The sequence below is a fragment of the Pseudorca crassidens genome, chromosome 2, assembly GCF_039906515.1.
Source record: "Pseudorca crassidens isolate mPseCra1 chromosome 2, mPseCra1.hap1, whole genome shotgun sequence".
Taxonomy (NCBI): domain Eukaryota; kingdom Metazoa; phylum Chordata; class Mammalia; order Artiodactyla; family Delphinidae; genus Pseudorca; species Pseudorca crassidens.
In genome coordinates, this window is record NC_090297.1 from 950,612 (window position 1) to 972,479 (window position 21,868).

A 21,868-nucleotide genomic window follows, 5' to 3' on the forward strand; every position below is an offset into this window, starting at 1 on the left:
TGACGGCACAAGGTGACAGGGTCGCAGCTCTCAGCAAGGGGCCCGGGTCACCCCTGCACCAGAGTAGGGCAGGTCCTCGCACTCAGAGGGGACAGAGGCGACTAGAGGGGCGGCTGTGCAGCCGAGCTGGGTCGGGAATGCCAGGCCCAGTGCCCTGCTGTGATCAGCCAGGCCACGACCCCGCTGGCCCTGAGGTGCCCCCGCGAACCACCTCGAGGGGCATGTGACGGTGACTTTGTGGGAATCAGAAAGTGTGCCCTGCTGGGCCACCTGCCCAGGGTGTGCTCTGTCCCCAGGCCACGGGAGCGGGCGCGGGGGCTGCTCACCCACTGCAGGGCTTAGCTGGCAGAGTGACCCCTGAGGCCAGGTGGTCCAGCCAGGGCTGCAGGGCCCAGCGGCCCCCCACGGGAGCAGCCGTGTCCGAGGCCTGCCTCCCACCCAGGGCTCACACCTCGAGCTCAAAGGCCCCTTACCTCCTGAGGACGCCTCCTTGCGTCAGGCTGCCCCTTGGGCCCCTGCTCTAAAGGACTAGGCTGCAGGGCTGGGCAGGCTCATCCCAGGGGGCAGGACCGCCCAGGGAGCGGGGCCTCCGGGCCCCAGAGTGAGTGACGTGGGAGCAGCAGGAAGCAGGTGGCCGAGACGCAGCAGAGCCTGGCTCTGGGTCGGCCAGGGCCCCAGGCCATGCCTGGCCAGCTCTGACAAGAGGCCAGTGACGCCTCTTTCTCCCCTTCCCAGATGGGCGCCCTCTGGCCTGTGTGTCTCCAGCAGCGTCCCTGCTCCCTCCTCCTGGAAAATGGAGAGTGGCCCGGGGATGGGACGTCCAGGCCCCGACAGCGTCCTGAGGCTACTGGGCTGGGCCCGAGACCACCCACAGCACCCCCCGCCCCTGGCACCCGGGGTCCTGCCCTAAGGCCTGCCTTCCACTGGGGCCTCTGGCGGATGCGCGGGTGGGTTCAAGGTTCCCAGAACTGCTGTGCTCACCTGGGTCCGCTGCCAGGACCCTGCCCACCCCGGGGCCCGCCTCCCCCCGCCTTCTTCATGGCTCGCAGGCTGCCCTCCTTCTGCCGCACGGTACCCACAGGGAGCTATTTCAAGCTGGGCTTTGTGGCCGCCTTGGGCACCCACGCAGCGAGGCCCGCCCGGGCAGGAGCCTTCGCTCGGTTCTGCAAGCGGCAGTCACTCCCTCTAGCCGGCAGCTGCTATTTCTGCCCGCATGTTTCCAGGGCCAGGAAGAGGGGCGGGAAGGGCTGACGCTCTTTAAATGCGAGTTCTGTTCCGGTGCTGATGGCACGAGCAGATTGAAGGCCAGGGCGGATCAAGGTTTGCAGCTGAGAGGAGCTGGCTTGGGCAGGGGTGGCAGCGCTTCCTGAGCCGGGGCACCTGGGCCAGGTGGCCGGGTGGGGCGGTGGCCTGGGCTCTGCGTGCGCCTCATCCCAGCAGGGACGGTCTTTGGCGGCTGGCAGCTTCCTTGTCTGTGTTCTCCCGTGGAGGCCGGGCTGCGTGTGCTGCCCACGTAGACTCCTAAATGCTCCCCTGAGCCTGGGACAGCTTCTTCCCCGAGGCTGGAGGGGACAGGGCCCCAGGTCCCTTCCGTCCCCTGTAGCAGGGGGAAGACCGGCACGGACCCCTCCCCCTTCCAGTGAGGCACAAGGCTCACCGTGCGCAGCCCACACCTGGGGGCGCCGTTTGGGTTCCCTCAAAAGCAGAGCTCGAGACAAGGACCTGGTAGAGGGAGTTTATTTGGGGGGAAATTAGTTTCCTGGAGTGGCCGTAGCAAAGTGCCACAGACTGGGAGGCTTAAAGCAACAGAGATTCAGGGAACTCCCTGGCGGTCCAGTGGTTAGGACTCTGCACTTTCACTGCTGTGGCCCGGGTTTGATCCCTGGTTGGGGAACTAAGATCCCACAAGCCACACAGCACGGCCAAAAAAGAAAAGAAAAAGAAAAACTCATGCTCTTACAGTTCTGGAGGCCAGGAGTCCAAGATGCAGTGTGGGAAGGCTGGGCTCCTGGAGGCTCTGACGGCAAGCCTGCCCCTGGCCTCTCCCCAGTTCCTGGCACTGTTGGCAATTCCGGGCGCCCCTCGGCTTGATGGACGCATCACCCCATCTCTGCCTCTGTCATCACGTGGCTTCTCTCTGTGTGTCCCTCCTCTTCTCATAAAGGTACCTGTCATCGGATTTGGGGCTCCGTAATCCAGGGTGACTTCACCTTAACTAATTATAGCTGCAAAGACCCTATTTCCAAATAAGGTCACATTCTGAGGTTCTGGGTGGACATGAATTGGGGGGGACACCGTTTAACCCAGTACGGAGGGTGACACCCCAGATGCAGGAGCAGGGTGTGGGGAGCACGGAGGAGGGAGGGAAAGTCCACAATGGGCCACCAAGTCCCATTCCACTGGGGACCCCTGCAGAGCCCTGGGGAGTGGGCCCCGAATAGTCCTTTCTTTAAAAAATTTATTTATTTATTTGTCTGAGCCGGCTCTCAGTTGTGGCACGCGGGACCTTTAGTTGCTGCATGCGGACTCTTAGTTGCAGCATGTGGGATCTAGTTCCCTGACCAGGGATCGAATCCAGGCGCCCTGCATTGGGGGTGTGGAGTCTTAGCCACTGGACCACCAGGGAAGTCCCCCAAATTGTCCTTTTGAAGAAGAAGGGTCTGGGGCTTTACCACCAACTCCCACCCCTGCCTGACGCTCTGGAGGGCACTGGAGACGCTGCACCTTACACTGGGGACAGCTGCCAGCAGTCACCCCGCGGCGCTCACGCCTGCTCAGGGTGGCACTGGTCCTTCAAGGTGGCAGCTGTCACGGCAACAGCAACAAATGACAAGGACGTTTAGTGGAACGAGCCACAGTCGGTGCCACAGCTGTGGCCAGCCTGGGGCCATGATAAGAGGCCTCCTCCCCCTGCCCCGCACCATCCCTCGCCGGCCTTCTGCTCGCTAAGGTCACCTCTTGGTGCAGTGACCCACGCTGTATGAGGGCTGGTGCCACCTGTCTCAGACGGTCCACCCCTAGTCACAGGTGAGCTCCCACATCAATAAACTGTCCCCTGTCCAGCCTTACGTCCACCCCCGCCCCCCAATCCAACACCTTCCAGAGCGGCTCCCACACGGCCAAGCACGTGTGAGCCGCGGGCCACAGGTTCTCCATATATACGCCCGCTCAGGCTGTTGCGACTCGGTCCCGGCTGTCAGTCTGGATGCAGTGAGGGAGGCAGTGGGGGGTGGGGAAGAGTCTGAAGAGCGTGGGGGGGGGGGGGTGGATCGTGTCCCCCGGGAGATGTGTTAAGTCCTCCTTTCTGGTACCTGTGAGTGTGATATTGGATATAGGGTCCTTGAAGATGCAGTGAAGATGTGGGTTTAGATGAAGTCCTATGGGTTCAGGGTGGGCCTTAGATCCAACCCCTAGTGTCCTTATTTACAGAGGACACAGTGAGACAGGGAGACACCTTGTGGAGACAGAGGCAGAGAGGCGTCTACAAGCCAAGGAGCCCGAGGATGGCCAGGAAAGCAGCAGAGTCTAGGGCAGAGGCTGGCAGGGATCCTCCCCGCTGCCTGGAGAAGGAACCCGCCCTGCCCACACCCTGGTCGTGGGTTCTGGCCTCCAGACTCTGGGAAGAGATTTCTGCTGTCTGAAGCGCCCCCTCCGGTTGCGGTCCTTCGTTACAGCGTCCACAGGAAACGCATCCAACAAGCACCCTTTGGCAAACGCATCCACCTCAGATGTATTCTTAGGGACCCCTGACAAGGGAAGCCTCTTTCCCACAAACAAGCGGGAGACAACTCGGGGGTACGAGACCCTCAGGTGAACTTAGTCCTAAGGACCCCGCACCTCAGGCACTATTCCCCCCATCAGGGTCCTGATCTCAACTAGAGAGGCCTGGCGAGGTGCGCGGGCCGTCCCTGGGGGGGTCTGTCGCCTCACCTAGGATTGGACCTGGGGCCTGACGGTCAGCACCCGCTGCCATCTTGCTGCAGGAGCCAGGGTGGCCTGGAGAACTTTCCGGCTCTCCCCGCCTGCCCTGAGGCCACAGTCGGCTCCAGAGGCAGCAGAGGGAGGTGTGCAGGCCTCCTCTCACCTCCCATGTTCCACCAGCGAAGCCAAGCTGTTCATGACACCACTGAGTGGCAACCCCACGACTCTTCCAAGACCCAAAAGCAGCATCTGTGCAAGGACTTCAGTGCCTGGGGCGACCTTGGGAAGGGACCCCAGAACGCAGGAGCAAGCAAGGTGGGGACATGGAGGAGGAAAAGCCAGTGGAGTGTGGTTACTGAGCTGTCTCTGCAGGGTGGGGTTTCCATCCCCGGAGCCCCTCTGAGGGGCCCCTCGCCACGGTCCCCTGAGGATGGATAAGCCGGGTCCCCTCCCCCCACACCCACCCCCGGCCGAGGGTTGCCCCCCCCCCGGGACATTAAGCCTCCACCCTTTCGGGCTGCCCCACCCCAGGCTGAGCAGGTCAGAGGAAGTCCCAGGTGGGACAGCGGTGGAGATGGAACGCTGGCCGTGAGCTCGGGGACTGTCCCCCTGCTGCTCTGAGGTTGGAAGTGAGCTGAGGGGACCTGGCCCAGGTGTCAAGAGCCGCTACAAGGAGGTTCTGGATTCCCAGGGTAACAGGGTGATCGTTTGGGGGAAATGAGCGCGTTCTGCCTCCCCAGGTATGGCCCCTTGGGTGAGAAGCCCTGTACACGCAGCGGCTGAGAGCGTGGGCTCCGGACGTGAATGCCTGTCATGTAACCTTGGGCAAGTGACCCACCTGCCCCGGGGACCGTCACCTGTTAAATGGGGAGACGATGGTGTATGGTTGTCGTGACCATTAACTGCTATAATAATAAAAGGCACCTACAGCGGTGTCTGTATCTTGTCCCACTCAGTAGGTGCTCTTGGTTGGCCCAAGGCACACGTCTTCCTGGGCTGCGAGGCGATTAGCCTGGTACAGGAGACACACAAAAGGTTAGTGTTTGGGTTTAGGTACTCGAAGTAGGATTTGCAGCGAAGACAGTACACTTGCAATCCAGGCTGTGGCTTGAAAATTCCCTGCAGTCTCTTAGGTCTCATTGAGCACAGCAAGGGCACTTCTAGGAGACGCTGGGGGTGGGGAAGGGCGTGCTGCCCTGCGGAGGAGAGTCCGTCTTGAGAAATGCGAGAGCCCCCTCTCCCAGCCCAGGGGGCTGCAGGAAGGAGAAGAGGATGGGGGAGGAGGAGGGGGCTCCCCCAGGCTCACGGGAGCTGATGTGTACACGTCTCCCTGACGCCAAGTTCAGTGAATTCACGCCGTGGAACTGGGCAAACACTATACCCGGGGCTTTGATTTTCGGGGAGCTGGTGTACCAGCACGGCAAGTGGCGTGTGACACACGGGAGAAGGGACACCCCTGTCCCCATTCCGGACTCAACACCATTTAGAGGTGGAGTGGCGAGGCCAGACAGTGCGATCAGACCAGGCGGGTGGTCCAGCCTCTGGGCTGCCTGCCCTGGTCCACTGAGGCTGAGTGAGGGGACCCTCGAGAGAGGCTGGGGCTCCACTGAGGCCAAGGAGCTGAAGGACAGCAAGGCAGAGGCCTGGAAGGGTCGCCAGCCGGGACACCGAGGGCAGGACACCCCTCCTGGGAGGCCTGCTGGGTCCGCCAAGGCAGGAAGCCATGTCCCAACTTCCTGCTGGGAGACTGCTCTCCACGGGACTCTGGGTCTCTGCACATCTTATGAGCAAGACGCTACCTGCCTTTTCTCCTGCACTGTCTCTCCAAGGAGGTCTGTTGCGCACACAGCTTGGACTTGTCCCCGCAGGGGAAGGGGCAGGGTTTTCTGCCTGGTATAAAATACTTGGTGACTGGACCTCAAGTTCATCTCCTATAACGGAACCTGCTGTGCACGCGGCGTCCACCTGGGCTGCCTCCCTTAAGGTGGCCCCTCCCTGGCTGGGCCCAGGTGCCTGAGCACCTGGATGGGGTAGCTGTGGGTTTAGTGTCCTTGGCCTGGGGTGCCCGCAGCCCCCCTCTCCCAGGTACCAAGGGCCCCACGCCCCAGGCCCGGCCTTCGAGCAGTCCTGGGAACCGTCTGGCCAGGCTGGGTGGCTTCCCCCCAGGGTGACCTTGAAGGTACAGCTCTCGGGACGCCCCTGAGGCACCGTGCGGATGGGGGGCAGATGGGGCACGGAGGGGCCTGCCCTGGGATCTGCGCTGGACCCTGGAAGGTGCTGCATCTCCCAGGGCTGCAGAGCCCCAGCCACCTACCCGCAGGTGGGAGCTGCAGAGATGGGGTCCCACCCTGAAAGCAAGTGTTAACCCCACCTGCTCTTCCACGGCGAGGGTCATCGGGGGCAGAGAGGGCGGAGGGCTGCCTCTGGGTGCAGCTCGTTTTCCCTTGGGGACAGCAGCCAGGGCCCTGTGTCCACAGGAGGCTCCTGACCCTGGGTGACAAGGTCCCGGTGACCTTCTCCCTGCGTGGGGAGGCAGGGACGTTTTCCTCAGGCAGAGGCGCCTGACACAGCCTCCCGCTGGACGGGGCCCTGCTTGTCCATCTGCTGGTTTCTGGGGCCACCCAGCAGGGGTCCTGGCAGAGATGCTCCCGCCTGGCCTGGGTGAGCACAAGCTCAGGTGTGCGCACGTGTCTGCACACGCATGGACTTGTGTGTTGTGTTGCATGTGTATGTGCCTATGAGTGTGCAACTTTCCATCTAAAGGATGCGGAGCCCGTGGCTAGGCAGGTCACCTCCCACGTTTGAGCCTGCAGCTGACACGGGGACAGCTGGTTTGCAAACGTTTGCATTTCCAGTTCTTTTCTTAAAGCAGATTCCCAGAAGTGGAATGATTGGACCCAATGATGCAGACGTGTTTTGTGCACTTGTCTCTGAAAGGTGGTCCCAGCTGCACCTCCCCTGCTGGACGGGGGCCTTCTGCGCGCCCTCCACCCCCAGGCTGGGGTTAAGGACAAGCAGTTTAGAAGCAATGCTGGGCTTCAGGCCGCGCCCACCTGGGGCCGCAGCCTCACGCTCTGACGGGCGGGCTCAGTGAGGCGGTGGCATCTCAGCCCGGTGGGTCCTGATGCAGGTGGCCTGGTGTGGACAGGCGAGGATGGGCGAGGAGCTCGGGCGGAGGGTGGGAGACCTGTCTCTGCTCTGCCACCGTGTCTCCCTGCGATGCCTTATGTGGCTAAAATAGCGCTTGCTCCGTATTGCCATGGTGACCGTTCTTTGGGTGCTGCCGGCACGGCAGGCTCGATTTGGGTTGTAAACACAATCCCAGGCCGACTTGGGGACAGGAAAGCGGGACAGACTCCATTTCCCAGCGGCCTCAGGACAGGAAGCGCCCCTCCCTCCACGGTGCTCCGACCTGCTTGTCCTAGGCCCTGCTCTGTGGGCACGCCTGGCCTGAAAGGAGAGATGTGCGCCTGTCCCCATTGGCCTGGGCAGGTCTGGTCCCAGCCCTGAGACCCTGGACAAAGCACCGGGCCACCCTCACCCTCAGTGTCCTCCTCCAGAGAATGGGGCACGTCCTAGGGGTGATGCCTGGCGCAGGGTCTGACCCTGGGGGTGCCTTGCCTCGCGGTCCTCACCCGTTCAGCGTGAGGCTCAGCCATGAACGTGTGGGAAGTGCCTGGCTCTGCAGCCTCCAGCCCCTCCCAGCCGAGCAGTCAGGGTCCCGCCAGCCCCTCTCCAGCCCTGGACGCAGCAACCCCCGGTCCCTGCTTCCTGCCTCTGCGGACGCGGCCTCTCCCAGCACCTCCTCTGGCACACGCACACGGACACTGTCTGTCTGGGTCCAACCCGCAGACAAGCCTCGCCGTGCTTTGAAACAGGGACCATCAGTGTAACTGACGGTTAAGCTGAGAATGCGCCACTGCAGGGGGAAGACAGGGCTGAGGTCCTCGGAGGGGTGACCTTGGAGCGGCCCCTCCCGGGGCTGGACTCCGGCCCCGCCCAGGACCCCGCGAGCAGCTCCGCGCCTCCGGCCGTGTCCACGCCGCGCCCTCTGCCGGGAACGCGCAGCACTGCGCCCGCGGGAAGGCGCCTGCGGGGGGCGGGCTCCGATGCGGCTCCACACCCCGCAGGGCACCGGCCCCGCCGCGGCGACGCACCTGCCCCAAATGCCGGCAGTGCCGGGGGAGAAACCGTCACCCTCTCCTGAAGGAAGCCCTTCGGGTACACACAGCTCCCCCCGCGCCGGGTCTGCCCCACGCCGTAAGCCGTCCTGCTCCCTGGGCCCCCAGGGCCTTTCTCGGGCCGCCCGGACCCCTCTGCTCCTGCCCCACCCCTCCCGCCCCCAGGCCCCACAGCCAGCCTCCCTTTCCGGGCCCTCGGCAGACCTCGCTCTCTCCGACCAAGCTGCCAGGTCTGTGACCTGTCGCCCGCCAGGGTGCGGCGCCCAGTCGGCCCGCAGTCGACCTCCTTTGAATAAATGAAGGAGCAGGTGAAACGAATGTTGACATCGAACCCGTGTCTCCAAATCCCGAGATCCGAGGCGAAGAAAGGAAACATCTGCGGCCCATCCCCGCCACAGCTGCGCGTGCCACGCGCCTGTCCGCGGGCGTCGCGGGCTCTCCCGTGACCTGCGTGCTCCTCGCCAGGCCCCGCCCGGGTCAGTGTCACGCCTGGCGGGATGACCAAACACCCAGGCCCACCCCACGGGCCCAAGCAGATGCTGGCTCCGGCAGTCACCTCTTCCTGGGCAGCCCCAAGTGCTGAGTCGGCACAGATGCCGCCTGTGAGCTTTGATGAGGAAGGCCCCCAGGCGGGGTTCTGAGGACCCCTCAGGAGGGACCACCGACCCCCACGGGAGACCTCTGCTTCTGTCCCATGAGGCTCACCGAGCGTAAACTCCACCTGCCTTTCACCTTTCACCCAGAGGAGCTCAAAGTTGTTGAAAGTACTCATAAAGAACATTTAACAAAGCAAATCAGGGGGCGAGCCACACGCTGGCGGCCCACTCTGCCCACCTCCTCCCCGCGGTCCCACAGCGGGTGGGATGCACAGGCTGCAGCCCCGCCCTGGGTCCCAGGTGACAGGTGACAGGAGGGGCAGAAGGCCCGGCTGTGTTTGGGGGGGGCCGGGCAGGGGGAAGGTCTCCTCTCCCCGCACCTGCCGTGCTGTCGGACCTCTACAGTGAGCCATTGTCACTTTTATAATCAGCCAATAACAACAGACATTTGTACTTTTCGCTTTGGAAATAATAGGTGTTTGTGATCATGAAAGTATATGAGAGCTTTGTGGAAAATTGGGAAATACAGAAAGTGCCCAGAGTGAAGAGGACCAGCCCTCGGCTGCCAGGCCCCTTGCGGGTCTGTCCCGCCTGTGCCTCCGTCCAAGGGTCACTGCCGCTCCGCCCCAGGTGACATCATTATGCTGCAGCCTGCTGACCGACGGGTGGGGCCCAGAACAGGCCCGGGCTCCTAAGAGGACGACTGGTCCCAGCACTTCTGAGGGGTCTTCACCCATGTGTTCATTCATTCATTCATTCCAGGTGTGCCAGATGCCTGATGCAGTGGGGATACAGCGGTGACCCAGGCTGACCGGATCCCAGCCCCGCCAAGTACCTAAACACCCCATGCCCGTGGCCGGGATGCAGGGCGAGAAGTGGATGCCAGGCAGGCTCAGCTGCCTGTCGCTCAGTCGGGACCAAGCCCTCTGTCCTCGAGGCCCTGAGAGGGATGGCTCAGTGGCCCTGCCCTCTGGAGGGGGTCTGCTGGCCTGGGCAGCAGGTCGTTGTTTTGCAGAACTTGTTGGTGGGGGGAGGGTCCTTCACCCTCCCCCCTCTGGCGGCCTCAGGGAAGTGTCTGGGCACCGCAGGCAACCCATGTGCCCTCACCCGGGCCTGGGGCTAGACGAGGCGGGGGACCCCTCCCCTCCCGGAATACACCTTTCTCCCCCCCAACCCCCATGGGCAACAGAGGCCCCACTCTCCAAACCCACCTGACCCTGAGCAGGCAGCTACCAGCCCCCCTCGGACTTCCTCACCAGTACTGGGTGACCCAGCTTCCAGACTCCAGGACAGAGGGTCCCATGTGGCATTCAGGTCTGCAGGCGGCGGACAGCACCCACGGGGCCAGCTGGAATGCTCGGAGCTCCTACCCTGACCCGGGCTTCCCTGGTTAGAAAGGGCTCTTGTGTCCGGTGGGGCCTTGGATGGGGCATGTCCAGGAGATGGTGCCCAGAGAAGGGACCCTCGCTAGCCCGTGCTGCCAGCAGGGGGAAGAGGGCATCAAGGACTGGACCCCCTGGCCCCTCCTCCTCTGCCCTCACCACGCTCTGAGGCAGGAAGTCAGAATGTGTGTGGGGGGACGGAGGGCGGGGGTGGTGCTGTGGGACATCTCGCTCTTCTCGGCCCGTCAGGACGTGCCCAAGGCCGTGTGCCAGGCTGGGCTCCCGGTGGCCCAGGGGACACAGCCACAGTGCTGGCCGTGGGGCCAGGTGAGGGGCTGGCACAGGGCGCTGCATCCCACACATTCACCTCTGGGCCACAGGTTCCTGCTCCCTCCTGTGAGCGCCACGCTGCTCCCCTCACATGACAAACCCTCGGACCCCTCCCCTTCCACATGCACCTGACAGCCAGGGAACTCGGTGCCCACGCCGGGGCGTGGAGGAGTGCCCACGGGGTGGGGTCGGGAGCAGACTGACACGGGCGTCAGGGATGTTGGGTAGAGACTCAAGGGAAGTGTGGGTCTGGGCAAAGGTGCCACAGCACATGCGAAGGCCCTGAGCCAGGAGGGAGCCAGGGGGCCGGTGTGGAAAGAGCCACGTGAGGCTGGCGCGAGACCGGGCAGAAAGGCCTGGGGTCCCTGAGGACGATGCAGACCACTGCAGGTCTTGAACAGCAGGGAGATGGACACAGATGGACTGAGGTTGGACCAGGTGGCAGCAGTGGAGGTGGTCGACACGGCAGGAATCTGGAGCTGCCAGGATCTGCAGATGGTGGTGGGCTGGGTGTAAGAGGGAGAGAAAGCAAAGGAAACCCCAGGAGTTTTGAGGTGAGAAAAGAGAAAGTGGAGATAAGGGTGCAGAAAGCTCTGGGCAGGAGTTTGTTGTAGAGAAGAGCAGAGAAATGGGCAGGTGGGTGGACGGCTATGGGGCGCAGAGGGCTCTTTTTTAGGACGCAGAGTTCACAGCACCCTAAGTAGGTGAGAGGTGGGCTGTCAACAGGTTTCTCTGTGTCCATCTCTAGAGAGAATATGGGTCCTATGACCATAGGGACTATGTCCATGTGGTTCTCCAGGGACACCAGCACCCTGTACTAGGAGGCGCCAGGAAGCTCTGTGGAATGAAAGAGTGAATGAGAAATCCTTACAATTGTCCAGGTGAAGAGTGGTGAAGGCTTAGCCGGGACTGGAGTCGGGGGTGGGGTGGGGTGGGGTGGGGAAGGGGAGGGAGGCAACAGGGGTGTGGCCCAGAGTAGGACAGGCCTTGGCGGGGCGGCAGGGATGAGGGGTCTGTAGATCCCTGAGCCCGGGGCGCGCACCTGGTGCCCAGCTGAGATCCCACAGACTGCAGATTTGGGCCCCTGTGGATGCGACCACTAAGGGGTGGGCCCAGGATGCAGGCACCTGGTGGGTGCGGGCCTGGGTATTATCCTAAGGCGACAGTCCGGAGCAAACGCACGGTGTTAAGAAGACCCAGAGCGGATGTGGATTCAGAAGTGAAGGTCACGGGCGAGCTGGACAAACGCAGCCTCCTTGTCCCGAACCGAGGAGTGAACTGGAGCAGAGGAGCAGGCTAGCGAGTGTAGACAAACCTTCCGCAGAAGGAGGAGGGCGGCTGCGGCCGGGAGAACCCGCTGAGCCCGGACCTGCCGGCCGTGACCTTCGCTGGGTTCTCTGCTCCTCGCAGTCTGTCTCCGCAGTTGTAAGCTGGCCGGACGCGGGTCACGCGGTCCGATCGCCGTTCGGAATCCAGGGTCTGAGCGGCGGGCTGCACTCGTCACGGGCGACCCGTCCCCGCTGTCCCCTAGCCCAGCGGCTCGCAGACTCGCGCTCACCCGATTTACCCGGGCTTGTTAGCACAGACTGCTGGAGTTTCGATTCAGCGAGTCTGGGCTGGGCCGAAGGCTTGAATTTCCAACAACTTCCCGGGGAGCGCAGCGCAGGGGCCCCACCTGGGAGCCCCGGCCCCGGGATCCCACTTCACCGAGGGGCCAGCGCACGGGGCAGACAGGGGGCGTCGGTTGCCGGGCAGAGCCGGGCCGCGCGCGCCCCCATTGGCCCCAGGTGGGGCCGTGCCCCGCCCGACAGGTAGTCCGCCCCGCGCCGCGCCATTGGGCTGCGGCCGCGGGGTCTCCCGGGGATTGGCCCAGGTGGCGGCCCCGCCTCGACCTCATTGGCCGCAGGTGCCACCGCCTCCGCCCCGGGACCGCCCGCCCCGCCGATTGGCCGCCGGCTGGGCCTCGGGTCGGCCATGTTCGGACACCCCCCGCCCCCCTCGAGGCCTGACGCCGGACTCCGTGCGCGCCCCCACCGGCGCGCTCGCGCCGGCCGCGCCCCCGTCCCGCCCCGCCCCGCCCCGCCTGCCGCCAAGTTCCGCGGAGTTGGCCGGAGCGGTGCTCATCTGTCCCTGTGCCGCGCGCTCCCTTCCGCGTTCCGCCGTCTACCCCACCTGCGCCCCGGCCCGGCCGCTGGGGCCCCGCGCCATGGCCCGAGCGTCCGGGGCGCAGCGCTGACGGCGGCCGGCGGAGCGCGCCATGCCCAGCAGGACCGGCCGCAAGATGGACGGGAGCGGCGGCCGCGTCCGCCTGAAGGCGCACTACAGGGGGTGAGCGCGAGCGCCCGACGGCAGGGCCCGGCCGGGGCGGGGGGCGTGTGCGCCGAGGCGGCGGGGCCGAGGGCAGAGCCGGGCGCGGGGAGCTGCCCCCGACAGCGCCGGCCGTCGGCGACCGTGTCGTCGCAGCTTCGGGAGGCCAAGGGCTGCGGGCAGCCGGCCGTGGCGCGGGAGGGAGGGGACAGCGAGGCCCCTCCGGGCCCAGGGGCGTCCCGGGAGGTCCGGAGGCGCCAGCGCCTAGAGGCGGCCCCGGGCGAAGCGGGCGCTCCGGGCGCACTTGAACGTCACCGGCGGGAAGGTTCGCGGGCAGGGTGGGGTCGGACTGGCCCCCCGGCGCCCTAGCTCGGGGTCGCCGGGCCCAGCTCGGAGCGCGCGGCCTTGCGGGTCTCTCCCCGCCCCGACGAGATTTTCCTGGGGCTGGGACTTGCCCGGAGGGGAGGCGGGCGTCTGGCACGCCCCGCAGCCCCGGGCCTGTGTTGACACTCTCCCTGGAAAGTTGGCCGAAACATTCAGGCCACAGCCTGTAAGGACGAAAGTTTTTGTCAAATTGTGAAGATTGCTGGCAGGTTTTAAAAACCGAGGTTTTCCTAAACTTTTTCCAATGTACCCGACCAGCTCTCAGTTTCAGAACCGTTTCATGACCGGGTGAAGGGCAGGTGCGGTGAGCCGGCTGGTCGCGCGAATGGAGGGCGCCTGGAAGGGCTAGGGCCCTGCGTCCGCGCTCGGCGCCTGGATTCGACCTGCCTCCCTGTGAAATGGGGCGAGCCGGCGCCCGCTGGGGTCAGTGGCCGGAGCGCCTGGCCCGGCCCAGAGAGCGCTCGCTGGACTCTCGGTCGCGTCGGGACAGCCCTGGGGGGGGGGGGGCGGGGGGGAGGGGCTGCGCCCAGAGGCCGGGACCGCGCTGCGCGCTCGGTGTAGACTGAGGTCGGAGAAGTAGGAGCCTTTGCTGCTGCTTCTTTCCACTGGTGTTGGTCTCCGGGAGCCCCCAGATCGGACCTGGCTGCTCCCAAGGTCGCCTCTGCCGGGGAGTGGGGAGCGGAGCGGACCTTGGCCCCGCAGATGAACTTGGTGGTCTCGGCTGTAGTGGCACCGGAGGAGGGGCTTCGGGCTCGAGCTGGGGAGCACACCTTGTTTGGGGTGTCAGTCAGGCCTCTCCTGCCCGCTTTGCTGTCCTCAGCCTGACCACCTGGGAACGCAGTGGAGGGGGCAGCAAGGGGAATTGGTGGCAGTGCCCCAGAAGAAGGATTTCTGGGGGGGGAAAGACTGGCCAGCCCACCTGAAGAGGCTGAGGGGGTCTTGTCTTTTGGCTGGCAAGGTGGGCTGCAGACTGAAGCTGGTGAGGTGTCAGCCAGGTCCTGGGCCTCGGCTGGTCCGAGGGTCTTGGCTCACTGAGGGTAAGGAATGGCTGCCGTACAGCAGAGACAGTCCTCTTCCCTTCCTGGAACCATGGAATAGAGCAACAAGTGACTGAAAATCAGAGTTGATCCTCAGTGAGAGGAAGTCCACACCCGGAGAGGCCAGGGGGCAGGTGGGAACCAGACCCCCAACCTTCCCCCAGGACGAGTTCAAGTAGGCACTGCGCCAGGGGTGAAAGGCGGACCAGGCAGTTGCCGTGGGCAGAGTTCAGGGAGCCCCAGGGAGTTCTGGCTGAGCTGCCTGTCCGTCCCCTCCCCGGGCTTGGGCCCCTGGAGAGCGCTTTGGTTACCGGGGGAAATGTGACCTGTTGAGTCTGGTTTCCCGGCGATGAGGCCACACCCTATACTCTTCCCTCCTCTTTCCCGTCCCAACCTCCCCTCCTTCCTCTCCCCTCCCCTCCCCTCCCCCCTCCTCCCCTTTCCTCTGCCCCTTCGCAGTCCTCTCCCTCTCCTCCCTCCCCTCCCTGCTGCGGCTTCCTCCCTCCTCGTCCCACTCTTCCTTCTCTCCCTCCCACCCTCCTCATTTCTGCCCCAGGCTGACTGTTCCTCCTCGATCCCAGCTCCTCACGCCTCCCGGTGCTTTCCCTAAAGTGCTCCGCACTGGCGCCTCTAGCCGGGACGAGAGAGTCTGGCGTCTGAGTTGGGAGACAGTCCTCGGCGGGCGCTGACCTGATGCTGGCTCCGGAAAGTGTCCGCTGCGCTCCGCGCTCACTTATCCAAACCCCGTGGGTCCGAGTGAAATTCTTTCTCTGTGCTGCCACTGCAGGTTATTTTTAACCAGCAGGGCTGGGAGCTGAGGGTCAGATACATTGGAGACACTATTCTTTTTTTTTTTTTTTTTGAAATTTTAAGATCAGCTTATTAAGTTCAGTGCTGAAAGCCATCAGAAGAATATTCTCCTGAAAATTATTTTTTCTTAGAAAAAGAGAAAGGAAACTCAGCACCCTCTTAGCATGGCCACAGATGCGATGGCAGTCAAGCCTCTCTGAAGACGAGCTAGTCCATTAGTCGGTCGAGTCCCTCTCCCGTCGGCAGGACTGCAGTCTGGATCACCCTCCAGCCCCAGGTCATCCATTTCCTGGAACAAAGACTCATCTACCTCCGCGTTGTTTCCAGCATCTTCCAAGAACTGAATATCAGATGTGGAGACACTGTTCTTAAAAATAGGGGGTCGTCAGCCGCCCCCACTGGGGGGATGCCTTCTCCCCTCGCCCTTTCCCATCCCCTCCCCTCCCTGCCCCAGGCCCTCCAGAGGCTTGAGATCACCGTCTCCCCCTCGCTTGCTGGGCCTTTGGAGGGTGTGCAGTCACCAGACAATGAGGGTGGGTCCGGGGGTCCGGCAGCTTCTGTGTTTTCAGGGGGTTTCCAGGTGATGCATGCTGGGTTTGGAGACCCTGCTCTGCCCGCTTTTCTGAGATCACAGGAACACTTGGCTGCATCTTCCTTCTCTGCAGCTCAAGCTTGTCTTCCAGAACTCTTATTGAGGGCCTGCTGTGTGCAAAGCCCGGGCCTGGGTGCATGGCTTGGGCAGACCCAGGAGTCCCGGGAGGGGCCATCCAGCAGGCTGTTGCCCCAGCCCGGGGCTCTGTCTTGGCGCCCTGAGCTGGCAGCCTCAGGATCCCGTTTGCTCAGAGATGCCGCTTGATTCGGGTTTGGGATGACATTAGGGGTGGTGGTCAGGGGTCTGGCCGGGGGTTGGGACAGTCCCTCCCCACTGGTGCCAAGGTCATGCGTTGGAGGGAAGAGCTGCAGTGCTGTCACTGGGTGATGAGCTTGGGGCCCAGGGGCGCCTCCAAACCACTGGGGAGCTGCCCACCTGAACTCTAGGCCCTGAAATGCTGGGGGGTGGGGGACTAGCTGCCACGTGGGGTTAGAACTGCGGAGGAGGGTCATGGGGCAGGGAGAGGTCAAAGGTGAAGGGATGGCAGACTGACTTCTAGAGTTCCCTGTGGCAGGGGGACTGGTGGATGCTGGGTCGTTGGCGAGTGTGGGCAGCGTGGGTACCAAGTCTGGGTGACCCCAGGATGATGGGGTGGGTGCGATGGGGGCTTGGTCTCTGGGGCCCCCGCTGATGAGCCGTGTGAGCCCTCTGTGCCTTGCTTTGCCAAGACGTCGCAGGCTGTGGTGAGCTTGGGGCCCCGGGGACAGGTGCTGTGGGTCTGTGAGCAGATGGGGCCAGTTCCAACGAGAAGGGGTGGCTGGCTGGGGGCCACATCCCCCCACCCGCTAGGGTGAGCGACCCGTGGGCCGGGCCCCAGCTGTGGTGGGCGCCCAGCAGGCAGGTCTTGGTGGCCCTGGATTTGTTGCCTGGTGGACGGAGACTCTTATAAACACACGTTTGACCGAAGCCAGCGGTGTTAGCGCCAAGCAGACTCTGCATTTCTCTTGCACAGGATGTTTCACGTCTTTCTTCGTACGCTCCACACCCTTGTGGTGTCAGATGCTGGCAGAATTTCCCCAAAACTTGAGCGTATCCTAAAGTGGTTCTTGCTAAGAGTCTCCGTGAGCATAGCCGAGTCAGTGCCAGCCCTGCTTTGGGTGGTGGGTGACGGGAGGGGACAGTGCGTGGTGGGGGGGATGCCCCTCCCCCGTCCTCGGGGGGGGGGTCGAGCGTTTCCCTCGTGCTGACTTGCCTCACCCCCGAAGGGCCAGCCCTCAAAGGCTGACCGTGAGTCCCTGAGCTGTCTCCAGTGATCCAGCTTCTGCTTCCCTATTTTGGATGAAAAGATAAAAGGCAGTGACATTCTGGGACTGGCTTTTCCAAAAAACCGAACCTGGAATTCTGTTGTGGCCGCACCAAAGGCGCTCGAATGGTCCCTCCAGGGTTTCAAGAAGCTGCGGCCTTGGATTAATACATTACCGCCTTCTGCCCCCACGCCCCCATTTCCCGTCTTCTGAAGGTATATGACGTGGCCTTGTTGGCGCCATGGAGGTTGGGGGACGGTGTAATGAGGCTGGTGGGCTTGAGCTGAACAGGCTGTGTCCAGCCGCCCCACCCTTCTTGGGTGACCGTGCTGGCAGCCTCACTCCCGGTGTCCGAGCAGGTCTGCCTGGCCTCCACGGGGGGTGGACGGTGCTTTCTGCCGCGCCCACCCTGGTCCTTCCGCCCCGCTGAGGCACATCCCCGCAACCAGATAGACCTTTCTGCACAAGGGCACTCGTGGTGGTAACTTGCGTACACTGCGGGCAGTGGTTCTGGGGAGAGGCTGTAATATTCTCTTTGGGGACAACATTGCTTCATTTATTTGGTCAATAACTTGGTTAATCAATCATCAGTACTTCATGTGTGCGCCTTGGTGAGACCTGTGCATCCTTTCTGCCCCAGGGACATCCTGATCACCAGCCTGGACTCCGCCACCACCTTTGACAAGCTCTGTGAGGAGGTGCGGGAGGTGTGCCACCTCCACCAGGGCCACCCGCTCACCCTCAAGTGGGTGGACAGTGAAGGTAGCGCCTGGGCGCGTGTCGGGCGGGTTGTGAACCTCTGAATCTGTGCGCAGCCCCTTCTGGGGGAGACGGACGACCTTGGAATTAAACCGGTTAAATTTAACCAGCTTCCCCACTGGGGTCGTTGGAAGCTGTTTCCTGGGAAGAGGCTGCGACAGGTGCGTGGACAAACTGGGCAGGGGGGTGGGGGGTGAGCTGCCCCTTGGAGGGGGAGCCACCCACCCCCGCAAGGCCAGCTCTGGTCTGGGCACCAGGGAGAGGCTGCAGGGTCTCCTGCACACCTTGCACGGCTCCTTACCCTCCTTACGTGACCTTCCTTCCCCATATCCCGGGTTTTTCTGTTGGGTGATTTGGAAGCTGAGCTCTTCATTTTCTCGGGGAAGTGGGGAGGGTAAGGGTGGCCGGGGCCCCAGGGTCCATCTCTCCTTCCCTCTCCCTCCCTCCTCTCTACCCCCCCACTTCCTTCTTTCCTGCTGCTGGACACACTTCGGAGAAAGCTGAGGGTTTGGGAGACCATCCAGGAGCTCCCTGGCAGCTCTCAGCCTGGACAAGGGGCAGGCAGGTCTCTGGCCGTGCCCCTTCCCGCAGGCACCTGGCCACGTGGGGCGCTGGCTGTCTGTGGATCTGTGCCCCTGTCCAGCTGCAGCGGGCAAGGAGCCCTTCCCTCCGCTCTAGGACTGGCTAAGTGTGTGCTTACTCTCACCCTGGCCGGGAAACCTAGGACGCCTTAGCTCCCCGCGTGGCCTTCTCAGGCTGTGGGTGAACTCATTGCCCTTATAGGCTTAACTGGTTCTGCTGTCGGGCCCTGGCTGGGGTGACCTGCTGGTCAGGCTGGGCAGCTGGTCACAAGCAGTGAGACTACCCTCCCAAACTCGGGTGCCCGCCACCGTGAACCCCTCTGCCTTGGGCCTGCGGTGGCCTCATCCATGTCTCTTGTCCACCAGGTGACCCCTGCACTGTGTCCTCCCAGATGGAGCTGGAGGAGGCCTTCCGCCTGTCCTGTCAGCGCAAGGACGAAGGGCTCATCCTTCACGGTCAGTGCCGGCCAGAGGGTGGTCTGGGGAGGGTGTGTGCGTGTGTGTGTGTGTGTGCGTGCGTGTGTGTGTGTGTGCATGTGCGTGTGTGTGTGTGTTGGGGGGGGCGGGGGCGCTCTGTCAGACCAGTAGCCACGTGGAGGATCGCGGTTTAAGATCTTAGGATGCCCGAGAATGTAAGGATGTGGGATGGGATGCAATGGGGTTTTTTTCTCTTACATTTTATTAACCCAGATAAAATTGCTCTTACTTGTAAGGAGAAGCCCGGGTCCTGGAGCTGGTTAGCCCTCGCTGCCCTCGTTTCCTGGGGGCGGCATCGCTCACCTGCCCCCACCTTTCCAGGAGCTCTGAGGGCCTGGGGCCCACGTGCCTGCTGGCAGAGCAGGGACAGTGCTGCAGCCCTGCGCCGGGGCAGATGAGACCCTCCCCGTGGCTTTCTGCAGGCTCACAGCCTCCCTCCGCTGGTTAAGCTCAGCGCGGGGTAGAAATTGAGTTGCGGGAAGTGTTCTTTGCTGTCGTCTTTAAATCGCAGGTTTTCAGGCTGTGCCCCCGGCACTTTGGGGTTCCGCAGGGTGTCTGCCGAGAGAGCATAGTTCTGGCAGCTGTGGCCGCCCTGCCTCTCTGCAGCCACTTCTGGTGCAGCTTATAGTCAGGCGGGGGCCGCGGACGGCTGAGCCCAAGAGCCAGGACCGGCGCACGAAACCATCTATAGTGTTCTTTTTTTTTTTTTTAATTTAATTAATTTATTTGTGGCTGCGTTGGGTCTTTGTTGCTGCGTGCGGGCTCTCTCTAGTTGCGGCGCGCAGGGGCTGCTCTTCGTTGCGGTGCGCGGGCTTCTCGTTGGCAGTGGCTTCTCTTGCTGCGGAGCATGGGCTCTAGGCGTGCGGGCTTCAGTAGTTGTGGCGCGCGGGCTCAGTAGTTGTGGCGCACGGGCTTAGCTGCTCCGCGGCATGTGGGATCTTCCTGGACCAGGGCTCAAACCCGTGTCCCCTGCATCAGCAGGCGGATTCTTAACCACTGCGCCACCAGGGAAGCCCCTGTCCACGGTTTTCTGTTGGACCATCGTTCTCTCTGATGCTGGACTCGTGGTTGGTTCAAATACCTAGTTTGTCCTTTGTATGAACGTGAATTGAACGTCAAACCTACGCTCGTCCACAGCACGGTGGTGGTTAGCACGTCTGTGTTGACTCAACAGTGAAAGGTTTGGTACTTTCAAAATTCACTCTATTTTCTAGATTAAGAAAAAGGTCATTTGAGCTAGGTTTTAATACGTTTAACCTTTTCTAGTAACTTACTGTGGAAGCCCAGGGTATATCTTACCACGCTTAATTTTGAACTCCATTTTGAGTGTAAAGAAGTGGACCGAAATGTGCTTTCAAAAGTCAGTTTTCGAGGGAATTTCGGTTTTTTCCCATTTCCGTATGGACTTATCCATACACATCAGGAGTCCTCCTGGGACGGCTCTGCTCTCTAGACCCCTCTGGCTGCTTTTCCCCCTGAATTATTCCGTGCAGCTCCGTGTCTCGTCAAAGGGAGTTTGGCACACATCCATGTGCTGGGTTTGCCTTAATGAGCGTCTCCCAGGAGCAGGCTCTCATCGCAGCGGGGGCTCTACGGGCAGCCTGACTCCCAGCAGGACTTCTCACGAGGCCGCAGTGGGCACTGACGCTCTCTCTCTGTCTCTCTCTGTCTCTCTGTGCAGTTTTCCCCAGCATCCCCGAGGAGCCAGGCATGCCCTGTCCGGGAGAAGACAGTGAGTACCGCCTCTCCCATGACCTGTGTCACAGTGCTGGGTTGACGTGTCTGCTCTGCGAGGCGGGGGAGGATGGAGCTTGGTGGCCCGAGGCTTAGGTGCTCCTCGCAAACAGTCTGAAAGCAGAGTGGGCAGCGGGTGTGGCCTCGTGTGGGGTTTTCACTGGTGTCCTCGCCCTTGGCTAGGGGTGTATCCACCATCAGACAGGGCACCGGCTTGGTCAGTGATGCCATGAGGTAAAGCCCAGGAGAAGCCCTGATGCCCCCCGGCGGGAAGGGGCCTGGCTGGAATGGGTGGACACTGCTCCCGTGTGTCTGTCCCAGCTGCGGCCACCCCCAGTCATCGGCCCCTCCCAGTCCATACCGGGCCCCCCAGGGAGGCATCCGTTCCTCCTCCACGGCAGGTCTGTTGGTTGAAGATAGAGTCCCAGGGGCCGTGGGTCGGAGGAGAGCTTCTGACCACGCCCCGGAGGCCCCCGATGAACAGCGTGCCCTGCCTCGTCTTTCGGGGCAGGGCCCCCACTGGATGGGGCGAAGAGAAACTTTACACCAACCACCAGACCCTCCTCGGGCCCTGGCCGGGTGCTGAGGGGCTCTGGACCCCGGTGGCCGCTTGTTCGGTTAGGGGGACTTGGCTCCGCCTCCTGCCAGCAGGGGTCCCAGGGTGGGCTCCGGATCAGGTCCCTGGGCCCGGCCTCTGGGCGCCAGCAGCGTCCTGTGTGGGGTGGGAGCAGATTTGAGCAGAGGCCGGACTTGGGTGCGTGACTTGCATTTCGGGGAGCAGCCGGGGCTGAAGAGAGATTTGGGAGCCCTTAGCATAGAGGAGGTTGTTGAGGCCACGGAGGGTGTGGCCAGTGATGAGGGCCGGGCCTCGGGGTCTCCCAAAGAGAACAGGGGACCCTGGAGGAGCAGTCAGCAAGGCCATGGAGACATCCCGATCGTGGAGCCCTGGCGGGAGTGGAGCAGGCAGTCTGAAGAGGCAGCAGCAGCCCAGGGGCCGTCAGGAGGTGCTGCCCCAGGGGACGGACGTGAGGGGCAGGTCTGGGAAGGCTGGGGGGTGGGTGAGCAGTCCCAGTGCGTCCTGGCTGGGAGGCAGATATCCGCTGGTGGTAGATAAAGCCAGAGGTGGGGGGCGAGCCTGGAGCTTCTGAGGCCTGGAAGCCGCCCTAAGAAGGTGGACGGGGGGGCGGGGGGGAGTCAGTCCCACGAGTAAGACTTCCTGGCCGCCGCCCCCCCCCCGTCCAGGACAGCAGGCTCCTGTGCGCATGTGCGGTTTCGCTGCCAGCGGCCCTTGGACCTGCCAGGACGTGGCTCAAGACCGGACACTGCGGGGGTGGGGAGTGCGGCCAGCTGGGAGCAGACCCCATGAGCAGAAGCCCACCCGCAGGAGCCCCAGGTGGCCAGAGAGGAGCTCGGTGGTGGGGGGCTCGGAGGCGGGTGGGCCTCCCCATCCCCCGCGGGGCTGCCCCTCCCCGT

General features: G+C 63.1%; 1 protein-coding gene across 2 annotated transcripts in view; it reads left to right on the plus strand.

The window, feature by feature from the left end:
* The first annotated feature begins 12,535 nt into the window (after positions 1-12,535).
* PRKCZ (protein kinase C zeta) overlaps positions 12,536-21,868 on the plus strand; it is a 97,788-nt gene continuing 88,455 nt past the window's right edge. The window contains exons 1-4 of one of the 2 annotated variants that reach the window (XM_067717744.1): positions 12,536-12,738; positions 17,485-17,606; positions 18,551-18,640; positions 20,343-20,393. In XM_067717744.1, coding sequence (XP_067573845.1) covers positions 12,668-12,738; positions 17,485-17,606; positions 18,551-18,640; positions 20,343-20,393 — 334 coding nt within the window. In that variant the 5' untranslated portion in view covers positions 12,536-12,667. The remainder of the gene's footprint in view (positions 12,739-17,484; positions 17,607-18,550; positions 18,641-20,342; positions 20,394-21,868) is intronic. The other variant, XM_067717745.1, reaches the window with a different exon arrangement.